The sequence below is a fragment of the Macrobrachium rosenbergii genome, chromosome 27 (assembly GCF_040412425.1).
Source record: "Macrobrachium rosenbergii isolate ZJJX-2024 chromosome 27, ASM4041242v1, whole genome shotgun sequence".
Taxonomy (NCBI): Eukaryota; Metazoa; Arthropoda; class Malacostraca; order Decapoda; family Palaemonidae; genus Macrobrachium; species Macrobrachium rosenbergii.
In genome coordinates this window covers 36967009-36979508 of record NC_089767.1, presented here as the reverse complement: position 1 = coordinate 36979508, position 12500 = coordinate 36967009, and the positions used below count along the sequence as shown (strand labels likewise).

Below are 12500 nucleotides of genomic sequence, written 5' to 3'. Positions count from 1 at the left end.
ACCTATGCGAACAAAGGTGACAAAAAAAATTGTTCACAAAAAAACTTTGTACACATAGGTAAAAAAAAAACCTATATGAACAAAGGTGACCAAAAAACCTTTGTTCATAGGCGAAAAAACACCTTTGTTCACATGGGTAAAAAAAATCTATATGAACAAAGTTGACAAAAACCTTTGTTAAAAAAAATACTCCTTTGTTCACATAGGTCAAAAATAAAACATATGTGAACAAAGAAAAAAAAACTTTGTTCACAAGTGAAAAACACCTTTGTTCACATAGGCAAAAATAAAACCTATGTCAACAAAAGTTACAAAAAAACCTTTGTTCACAAGTGAAACAACACATTTGTTCACATATGTAAAAAAAAAAAACATACGTGAACAAATACAGGTAAATACCGCCACCTAATTAAAGAAATTTCTAAACACCAGCCGAAGCGAAATTACAGAAAAACTACAAAGAAACAAAAGAAACTCTACAAGCGAAACTACAAAGAAAAAAATTAAAAGAAATTCTACAAATGAAATAGAAATATATAAATATATATATATATATATATATATATATATATATATATATATATATATATATATATATATATATATATATATAAAGACTCTACAGAAACTACAACAAAACTACAAGAAAATTTTCTTTTAATTTTACGTATTAAAAAGAAATCCTACAATTCATCGCAAAAAAAAAAAACCTCAGTGTCCGGTACTCACATTATTATTATTATTGTTGTTGTTGTGGTGGTGGTGGTGGTGGTGATGGCTGCTGTTGTTGTTATTTGGATTATTATTATTATTATGGTTGTAGTTAGCGTTATTGTTGTGATGGTGGTGTTGTGAGTGCCTCACGAAGCTGCGCTCTTTCTTCATGTTGGCGGGGTCAGCCGCCTGCTGCTGCTGCTGCTGCAGTTGCAGCTGCTGCGCCTGCTGCAGCGCCTGCTGCTGCTGTAGTTGCTGGTGGTGGTGGACCTTGCCATCGCCGCCCTGCGCACAGAGGGAGAGACAAGGAGACGCCATTCAATCAATCAGTCAGTCAGTCAGGCTACGCTCAGAAGATATATATACATATATATGTGTATTATAATATATATATATATAATATATATACATATATTTATAACTATATATATACTGTATATATACACACATACATTATATATAATTATATATATAATAACAATCAATCATTCTTTCAGACTATTAAGTAAAGTGATAGCTACAAAAGCTAGCATTCGATTTATTAGGCAGCCACTAACATTTCATATAAATCTTGCTTACAAACCATTTACAAACCATCTGAAAAAAAAAACAATATATATATATATATACATATATATATAATATATATATATACATATATATATATAATATATATATATATATATATATATATATATATATATATATATATATTATATTTTTTGTGGCTCCTCGGTTAACGAATAACTCTCGCAATTTCAAGTAAAAAAAAAAATAACTTCAAACCACCAACAAGGAGCACAAAATAATGTAAAATAAACAATAAACATTACAACAGTGAGCTGACTCCCGCGAAGGTTCTTAGAACGGGAAGCATAGAATGTGATTGGTCGTCTATTCATCTCGAACCAATCAGCGAATCGCGTGACACGTTCCAATCAGGAATGATATAGAGGCCTTCGAGTGTCTTAGGATTTGATGTATGTAGCTTTGTACCGTTATAAGAAAATACTGTAGGAATTTTTTTCTTTTACAAAATCTACTGAAAATCGGTATCTCTTCAACATTCAAATTACCGAATTTTGGTGCTTAGTGTCAGTTAGCTCATAACGAGTAAACAAATTTTGTTGCCAATGATCAAATTTACTTTCGTTTATTTTTCAAAAAATGGCAACGGTTTTCATAAGTGGCTTATAATAAAATTACTACGTATATATCAAATCACTATAAAAGCTAATTTCATGAACATCTTAATAATATTTATTTTCATTTGAAATTTATCAAACTGAGCAAAACTATCATTCCTGAACAGTAAAACCAAATAACAAGTCATTGTTCCTAAAAAAATATATTTCTGAAAAAAATAATCTTTAAAAGAACACTAAAAAATATTTTCGTCTCCTTAAACCCTGCGGTCGGTTGGTCTTTTGGTCTCCCAAGGCCGAGCCGAATTCTACTCGCTCGCTACCAATAGGTCTTAGAAAGACCGACCTTCGACGTGATACGCAAAAAAATTTTAGCAGGAAGCCCGTGGTCTCCGTGTAACGTCCCGGGTGATGACGGGGAAGGAGTCCGTGTTTGTTCTAGAATATTCCATCACACGGTTGAAAGCTAAAAATTTCCGTTATTATCAACCTATATGTAAACACAGTTTTATACAGTTGGGTCACGTGACCGGGAAATATAGCTTTTATGACAAAAGCGTCTTGTGAACTGTAATTAGGACTGGCTGAAATATAAATAAACCAATTTATTCAGTATCGAATTACAAGGAAGAATCTGTTTAGTTTTAAAGGGAAATGTTTGCATATTTAGCTCCTCAATAATTATTTTTGTTTTTATTATTCTACGTGTAAGTTTAAGTTTTTAAAAATTCCATTTTACGCTTATACTCTTTAACCTCTCTTAATTTTTACTTATATTCCTTTCTGTGGAAGCTTGTACGTCGAGTCACTTGTTGAATAATATTGTATATCATTAAAAATGATACGGAATAACTCACACCAGAAACACTAAAGTTTTCGTGCTACCGAACTTGTGGCGTGCACATTATACTGTCTGCCAGAACAATGGTACATTTATATACATATCACGAGCACATAAAATCAAATCAGTTTTATAATACAATAGCAAACGCCGCATTAGTGATTTTATTTCTAATACGAAAGTATATCAAGAAAAAAATTATCACTAGCATTTGCTATGCAATACCCTGAAACAAATGATCTGATTTCGGGCACTGCCACCTTCAACAACAAAACATAAATATTATGCCACCCCCCCCTCAAAAAAGTTATCCCTTCCCACCCCAACTGGTACCCCAAATACATACCTGTGGGTGGTAGGCAACACGCCGGGCTTTCCCGCCCATCGGGACTTGTATAATGAGCATTTTCCAAAAGGAAGTTTCAACTAAAAACGTCTCACACTCTTGGGCGTAGAGGTTCCTGTTAGATTTCACTCCAAATGTACCACTGAACGTACGTATCTGTGTATCCAGATTTCCAAATGGAGAGTCGTTTAAAGAAAAAAAATATTTATATTCGGAGAGTTTCGTCACTTTTTTTCTTATAGTTCTCCGTCGTATACATTTACAGAAAACGGGAATGCTTACAACTTCTTTTTTTTAAAAACGAAAACGTTTTCTGTCGTAGTCGTCATACAATGAGTTGGGGAAACTAATGAAATGTTTGGTCGTAGTTTTTCTTGAACGTTTTTCCTCTGTTGGTGGGTGGTGGTGATGGCGCTACGCAAACAATTTCCTTGTTTCCTTTCCTTCCTCCTTCGGTGGCGGTGTCATTAAAAGGCCGACATTTTCTGAGGTATAATCACTCCCGTTCTGGCGTCATTGCGTTGGTGGGAGGGCGCGAGTGTGCACGGTCTAATAGCTGATCTAATAATGCATTTGCGTTTTCTCAACGGGCGTTGGGGAGTCCTCTCTTCGTCACTTCTCTCTCACGGTCATTACAGAAGGGTGATCTCTACACTGCACTGTCCTGAATTATCTTACTATCTTTCTTTTTCGAATCAGCTCTTAAAATAGTCTTTCAGAAATGGTGGTTTTCAACATTTTACCATTACTAAAAAACCTGTTTTTGACGGAAGATACTACAAAGATAAAATATGTAGGAATACAACTCTCTGGAATGTTGATACATTTATCGCTTAATGTCGATAATAGTTCGTAAGAATGTGGCAACGTGTGGGAGTGGGTTATGAAAATACATTTTGTCACATAAGCGTCACTAAAGTTGTAATAATAATACTATTAATGTTTCTATAATAATAATAATAATAATAATAATAATAATAATAATAATAATAATAATAATAATGCAGTAGCAGCAGTAACTGAATTAAAACAAAATAAAACCAACATTTCACAGCAAATCAGTGTTTTACAGGAATTAAAAAGTAAAAAACAAAATTACACTTGTATACAATCGAAGCCGCGCATACTCGTTACAACGACACCGTAAGAGCGAGTCTAAACTCAATTTCTGTTACCAGTTTAGGTTAATTTTGTCGCTAGTTCCCAGGAATAAACTAAGTCAATTATCATCATAAAACCGTACTCATACTCACTGCTATAGCCTTGCAATTACTGAAGACTCTTCCTGATATTCTCTCTCTCTCTCTCTCTCTCTCTCTCTCTCTCTCTCTCTCTCTCTCTCTCTCTCAGTAATTATTACAGCAATTCTTCTATTATTTAATGTAAGTTCATCCATCCCCTCTCTCTCTCTCTCTCCCTAAGGAATTATTACAGTAATTCTTCACCTGTTATTTAATGTTAGTCCATCCATGCTCTCTCTCTCTCTCTCTCTCTCTCTCACAGCTGCCCAAAGGAATTCTAATCACGCTGTCACTCGATTTTTTAGGCTTCCCTAATAGAAACTTGGCCTGGCCCTATAATCCCTTTGGGTAATCTCGTCTCGAGATGAGGGTATGTTGTGGTTTGCCATAATCGAGCCACATTGGGCAAATCGCGGCCCCATAAAAATGCCCCGCGGTATGAGGAAATGAAAACTGGGTATGTGTATGTGTATATATATATATATATATATATATATATATATATATATATATATATAGAGAGAGAGAGAGAGAGAGAGAGAGAGAGAGAGAGAGAGAGAGAGAGAGAGAGAGAGAGAGAGAGAGAGTAATATCCATTTCATGCATAGATATAAAACAGATATACTGACATACAAAATATATATATATATATATATATATATATATATATATATATATATATATATATATATATATATATATATATATAAATATATATATATATATATATATATATATATATATATATATATATATATATATATATATATATATATATATGAATGTCTTTTCCTGTAATACTACAGTGTAATATGAAAATAAGAAGGCCCATAAAACACTATTTAAACGTTGAAGAAGATGACCCAAGAAACGCGACCGCCAGATCCATCGCCAGCAGGAGCTAATGAATAAAAACCACTAGGGAATTTGGTCAATCTCCTCCTTCTTAAGAAACGCCACCTCTTAACATCGGAGGCCTAAGGCCACACCTTCATGTTTTTGTATATATACCATTGTAACTTTCCACCTGTCCATATTCTACCAGTGAACAGGGGCACAGAAACAAGAGAAAATATATGGTTTCAACGTTTAAATAGTGTTTTAGGCCTTCTTATTTTTATATATATATATATATATATATATATATATATATATATATATATATATATATATATATATATATAGAGATTTAGAGAGATTGTTGAAAGTCAGACAGACTTCACATAGAACACCGACAATTCTTGTGGTTGCATATTTATCGTGCACAGAGCATTATTGGTGATAACTGCGGTTAAACGTCTAAGAGACAGCATCCACAATAAAGGGACGGGAAAGGGGGGGAAGGAGGAGGGGGTTAAAATAAAGGGAGACAAAGGGAGGTTGTATGAGTGAGGAGGATAGGAGACTGAGGGAAGGAGGAGGTTATTGTAGGGAGGTGTAAGTCTTCCGTGAGAAATATTAAACAATAATAACATCAATAATAATGTGTGCAATAAAAATCCACAATTATATAGTAAATATATTACTATGTAAAATAAACCAAAGACTTTCAAACACTTGAACGGTGTTCCTCATCAGTACTAACGTTAAAAATAATATTAACGTTAATAATAATATTAATATAGACTTACGAAGTTAATATAATAATAATAATAATAATAATAATAATAATATTATTATTATTATTATTATTATTATTATTATTATTAATTTACAAAGACCCATTAACTTCTCGATTTCACCTATACACACGACTAATTCTGCACCTCTAAATTCAAACGGGAAAAGTCTGAGGTAATAATAATATTAATTATGCGTAATTAAAAAAAAGCTGAACATTCCACAGCCGCTAAATGAATGAGGTCATGGCAACATATCAAAGCCACAATAAGTCTAACTCAACGCATTCTTGGTTGGTGAGTCACTCATTAATAGAGGGAGGGAGGGACAGCAAAATGGGAGGAGGAGGAGGAGGAGGAGGAGGAGGAGGAGGAGGAGGAGGAGGAGGAGGAGGAGGAGGAGGAGGAGGAGGGGGAAGTAGGAAAATATATTTATATATATTAAATAAATGTTAACATATCTATATTTATCTATCTATCTATCTGTTATATATACACAATAATATATATATGTATGTATGTATATATATATATATATATATATATATATATATATATATATATATATATATATATATATATTATAACACGGGTAATAACTCTGGAATATTCTCATGATTCTACAATCAAAAAAGCCTCTCTCTCTCTCTCTCTCTCTCTCTCTCTCTCTCTCTCTCTCTCTCTCTCTCTCTCTCTCTCTCTCTCTCTCTCGTACACACACAAAATAAAGGAATTTGAGTTGGCGACACTCTAGTACTTGAGCATTGTCACCACCGCCATTGTGTGGACAAATTAAGACGAATTTGCCCATCTCCGTGCATGACAAGGCTTTGCGTCCTTTGAACAGCCTGTTTTTTCCGTCATAATTAAGAGTTCCTCGTTAAACTTGTTCTTTATATTACTTTCAAAGTTGATAAATTACACACTTAATTTTTCAAGACAAGTTTGACGTATCAGGGTATACAATCATACCCTTTATACACGAATAATGTCTATGCCTACAGAAAGACACGCACACATATATATATACATATATTTATATATATATATATATATACTGTATATATAATATATATATATATATATATATATATATATATATATATATATATATATATATATATATATATATATGCATATATGCACACACACACATAGGGACTAAATAACCATGACGGTTACACAAAAATGTGCGAACACCAGTCAGCCATTTCCCAAGCTAAGATGACCACTGATTTCTAAAGCACGCTTCTATATTTCTAGACGATGTCACAAGATTTCTAAGAGACGTCGCAACATCTAGATGCATGAAGGGACGTCATGCCTTCCTTCTCTCTCTCTCTCTCTCTCTCTCTCTCTCTCTCTCTCTCTCTCTCTCTCTCTCTCTGTAAGGAAAGGAAGGCGTGCGTTCTCTCTCTCTCGCTCTCTCTTTCTCTTTGTGTAGAGAAAGGGCGGCGTACGCTCTCTCTCTCTCCCTCTCTCTGTAAAGAAAGGACGGCGTGCGTTCTCTCTCTCTCTCTCTCTCTCTCTCTCTCTCTCTCTCTCTCTCTCTCTCTCTCTCTCTCTCTGTAAAGAGGAAGTCACGTGATGTCAATTAATACAATCATCACCTCAACACAGGCAGCTCTTGGCATGATTCCAGCATCATGAACTGCATGAAGAACCAAATGGAAGATTACCCCAGCACACTTTGATAATAGCAACGCATGCAACGTATAAAAACAGACGGCCCTAGTGAAAACAAAAGAAGGAATAATACGCTTAATTCTAAACACGGTTTAGATACGCCTCAGAGATTAACAGGACTGGGAAAGAAGGAATTCCAACACAAATCGAAAACTCAAGTTCAATACATTGTTTAAAAAACAAACTTAGGAATTCTACTGATTCTATTCTAAGATCTTTACGACATATTCGGGTATATAATGGAACGCAACCAAATATGGTGAATTACGAACACCAATGACTTCAAAAGTACTGCTAATTCTGATGACATCATCCGAAACTAGCCTAAACTGAAAGTACATTCTGGAAATTATGGAATATTTTCCATAACACGATTATCCTCATCAGCGTCTATCGTGTAGTGGCGCCACTTTTAGTAACCATAAACCAATCAATCATTAGTATCTAACCTCCTCAGGTCCCCCAAGGTATACATAAGCCCTGAGGCCATTCTGTCACTGAAGCAAGAACCAGGAAATCTTTGGGCATTCAAGGGACGTTTAGGATTTTATTCAGTGCTCAATCATTCCGCAGGATCTCTTTTGGCACTTCAAGGATGCCCAGAACCGAAATCAGTTTGTGTCGGATATCACAATACAGAGAAAATAAACAGTCTACAATCATTTGAATTTTGTATAGGTGTAAATATACACAAGAGAATTTAAACCGACACTGAGTGGAAACACAAGGAATGCATCGGTTTAGTTAAAAATGACTTCATACTCAGGCCACTGCTTTCGAAATATAAAAGGAAACAAAATATAATGATCTACCGACTACTGGAAATATTAATTTCAAGAATAGCCCTTCTTTTACGAGTGAAACAGATAAACGCGTGATAAAACAGAATTATAACAAAAATATACAATAGGCACTTAACAAAAGGAAAAAGTAGATGATCTGTCAACGACCATAAATGAAAGCGTAGATAATCTGAGAACAACCAAAAATATACGTGAATAAATATACAAGTAAACACTGATACGAATATTCTAAAAAAAAAAAAAAATTTAGGCAATGGTGTGACATCTGTTCGCTGTCCAAGTCTTTTTTATAAACCGGTTTGTTTTGGATAAAAAAAATAAACAAGAAACAACGCCTACATTAAAGGATCCCAGCAAGCGAGCCACCCACAGAAAGATGCCATGAGCCACAGTGAGCCAAGCACACTACCCCAGAGGAGCTGGGGCATCACTGAGCCATACCCACACCTCCCCCTACCCCAATTCTTCCAACGCCCCTCCCCCTTCCATACCATCCCAATACCCAGTTCCTCCACCAGGACGGCTCTTCCTCCCCCACCCCCTTCCTCTTCCGGAGGGCCAAGGGACCCAGGGAAGCAAGTTCACTGAAGAAGGGGGGGGGGTTGATGAATCACCGTATGCATGAAGGTGGCTGGGCTGATTACGTAACACCCCCTCTACCTCCTCCTCCTTCTCCACCTCCACCTCTTCCACCTGTTACTTAATAAGTGATGATTTAGAAGAGGTGGGGTGAGGGGGGGGGGCAATCATCCCAAGCATCACGAAAGACTCATCTGGATTCATCGTAGTTCATCCGTCCGTCATTTAAATGGCTTCTGGGAGTGTGTGGGCTCTTCTCGTTAATTCTCAATCAGGCTCGATGATGATTATGTTGGTAGCTATTGATGATGAGGATGATGATGATGATGATGATGATGATCTGATGATGCGGCATATACAGAGCCTCCTATGACTATGGTTTGATGATGATATGATGATGAGGCATTGATCCAGAGCCTCCTGTGACTATGGTTATGCTGATGATAATGATATGGTGATGAGGCATTGATACAATGCCTCCTGTGACTATGGTTATGATGATATGATGATGAGGCACTGATACACTGCCTCCTGTGGCTGTGGTTATGATGATGATATGATGATGAGGCATTGATACAGAGCCTCCTGTGACAATGGTTATGATGATGATCATCATCATATGATGATGAGGGACTGATACAGAGTCTCCTGTGACTATGGTTACGATGATGATGATGATAATGATATAATGATGAGGCATTGAGATGAGGTACTCATACAAAGCCTCCTGTGACTGCGGTTATGATGATGATGATCATGATATGATGATGAGGCACTGACACAAAGCCTCTTGTGACTGCGGTTATGATGATGATGATGATGATACTAATATGACGATAAGGCATTGATACAAAGCCTCTTGTGACTGCGGTTATGATGATGGTGATAATGATGTGATGATAATGATGAGGCATTGATACAAAGCCTCCTGTGACTAAGGCTATGATGAGGATGATGATACTGAAGTTACTAAACATCTTAAGACTGATTAGAATTATAATAATTCTTGTTAAGTCAGACCCAGAAAGGTCAAATATTCTAAAAAAAAATACAATAAACAAAATATATTCTAAATCATTTATCAGCGTCGTGGCTCACGTTGGACAGGTCCGTAGACTGTTCCGGGACTATCTACTATCACCAGTCTACCCAACTGTAAATGGGTTACCAGCATCTGCTATAATCAAGGAAAAGGGAGTGGGGCTAGCAACCTCACTATTAAATACTTGTTGGAGAAACTGGAAGGCTGTACCCTACTGGCACTACGATATATATATATATATATATATATATATATATATATATATATATACATATATATATACATATATATATATACATATATATATATATATATATATATATATATATATATATATATATATATATATATATATATAATATATATATATACATACATACGTACCTATGACTTGCAATATAAAAGTTTTATAACTATTCGATATGATTACAGAAACACCCATTCGAAACTACGATAATTACATAACATGTGGTTTTCGTCAATATCAATTTTTTCTTTCAATCTTTCAATTTCGTAGTCCAGTCATAATTTACACGTTATTTTAAAAAAAAATTCGTTGAAAAGACGAACTTTCTTTGAAAAAATCACATCAAACAATAATCACAGAAAAATGTGTACATCAAAATGATAAATGAACAAAACAAAGTTTCGAAAAAGAGAACTGTCTTCTAAATCAACTTCGCTGAAGTTTATTTGATGGTAAGGTCCGGCTCTGTAAAGAACATTTCTCAGTGTGAAAAGTTTACGTGTTGAGGTAACTAACTGAAAGCGACACGAAAGGACTGAAGGTATACATACATCTAAATGAATACTGTGTTCATGTATACTAAATAAACAGATCAAACAAGAACTACAAACATACATTTAAAAGTATACTGTATTCATATATATTGAATACATGAACAGATAAAACAAGAATTACATACATACATTCAAATCTGTGTTCATATACACTACATACATGAACAGATAAAACAAGGAGTGAAGGTACACTTACATACATTTAAATGTATACTGTATTCATATATAAATGTATAAACAGATACGCACAACCAATAACTGACACAAAGGTATGCTTACACATACATACATTTAAATGTATGCCGTATTTATATAAACAGATAACACGCACAACCAATAACTGACAGCAAAGGTATACTTATACATACATACACTTAAATGTATACTGTATTCATCTGCACTAAAGACAGACTAACAGACAGACAAACAAAACAAACAAAAGACAAACAACATACCAGCTGTGCTTTGACTTGCTGGAATGCAAGGTCACCAAACCACGCTCTCACAAAACCCACCTTATTTTGACTCCCTTAAAAAAAAAACCAGAGACTGTGGAATATAAGACAAATTCCTTTTAAGACTTATTTTATAAGAACTGAAATATAAAATTTAAGTCACAGGCCAAGCGCTGGGATCTATGAGGTAATTCAGCGCTGAAAATAATGCTGAAAGAATTGTGAGGAGAGGGTGGAAAGTTAGATGGGAGAAAGAAAAAGAGAACATGAATGCATGTATAGTCAAATGAATGGAAGGGGCTGCAGCTATGGGCCGAAGGGACGCCGCAAAGAACCAATATCTCCAGCGCACCGCGTAAGGTACACTGACAGCGCTAACCCGATTCCCGCCTTCGGGACTTATTATTTAGGCTCCAAATCAGATTTCTTTTACGAGCAATAAGTTACTCTCCTCTTCCGCATCTGCCTTTGACTCCAAGGTAATAATTAAATATTCACACAATATAATCTGCAAGGATAATTGGCTTTAAGGTTCCACAAGTAACAATCGACTTAACTGTTGTGGTATACTCGAGAACCTCCTTGAAGTTAAATTGCGAGGTAATTAACCGGCAAAAGCTTCTTCCTTAACTGGCTAAAAGATACTGAGTGACTGGTGTGTGTGATGAATATATTTTCGACTGGCAAAGATCAAGTTTTGGATAATGGAAGACCCTCTGTGATTTTGTAAAGGAAAAACCTATCGATTGGTTTTGCTCAAAAATAAAAAAAATATAATATCCAACTATATAATCACCATTATTACCATCATCGTCATCATATTCTTGTGTAATATTTCCTTACGAAAACTGCGCTGTATGACCTGTCAATCATACGGAAAACGATACTTTCATATTAAGTGTTCTTATACGTCTTGTAATGTAATTTTCAAGGAATTTACAATTTTATTTTTGATTCAAATAAGATATTGTGACCTAAATATCAGACAAATCAAGTTTTCACGAAAAAACTACAAGTCACGATCGACACATACACGTATGTTAATCTGTGTGTGAGTTACACCAACAGCACAAAAACCCAGCATTTCGAAAACTGCCTCACATGTCGAAGGTTATCAGCACACAGAGAATATAACCATCTGGTTCCTCCGGCACCCCTCCCATTATCGTGGTATACGAACCATTTCCACTTGTACTACCATAACCAAAGTGTCTTTAAAGCAAATACC

The 12500-nt window shown here is 35.1% G+C and overlaps 1 protein-coding gene across 50 annotated transcripts in view; it reads right to left on the bottom strand.

Annotated features, from left to right (window-relative positions):
* The window catches only part of LOC136853649 (CBP80/20-dependent translation initiation factor-like), a 151100-nt gene that overhangs the window by 59828 nt on the left and 78772 nt on the right, over positions 1-12500 (bottom strand). For 25 of the 50 annotated variants that reach the window (XM_067129488.1, XM_067129496.1, XM_067129509.1 and 22 more), the window contains one exon: positions 730-999. The exons of 5 other annotated variants lie outside the window; for them this stretch is intronic. In XM_067129488.1, the coding sequence (XP_066985589.1) occupies positions 730-999 (270 nt within the window). Of the gene's footprint in view, positions 1-729; positions 1000-3046; positions 3804-12500 lie in introns of all 50 variants that reach the window. 20 more of the 50 variants (XM_067129515.1, XM_067129514.1, XM_067129533.1 and 17 more) reach the window with 1 other exon arrangement.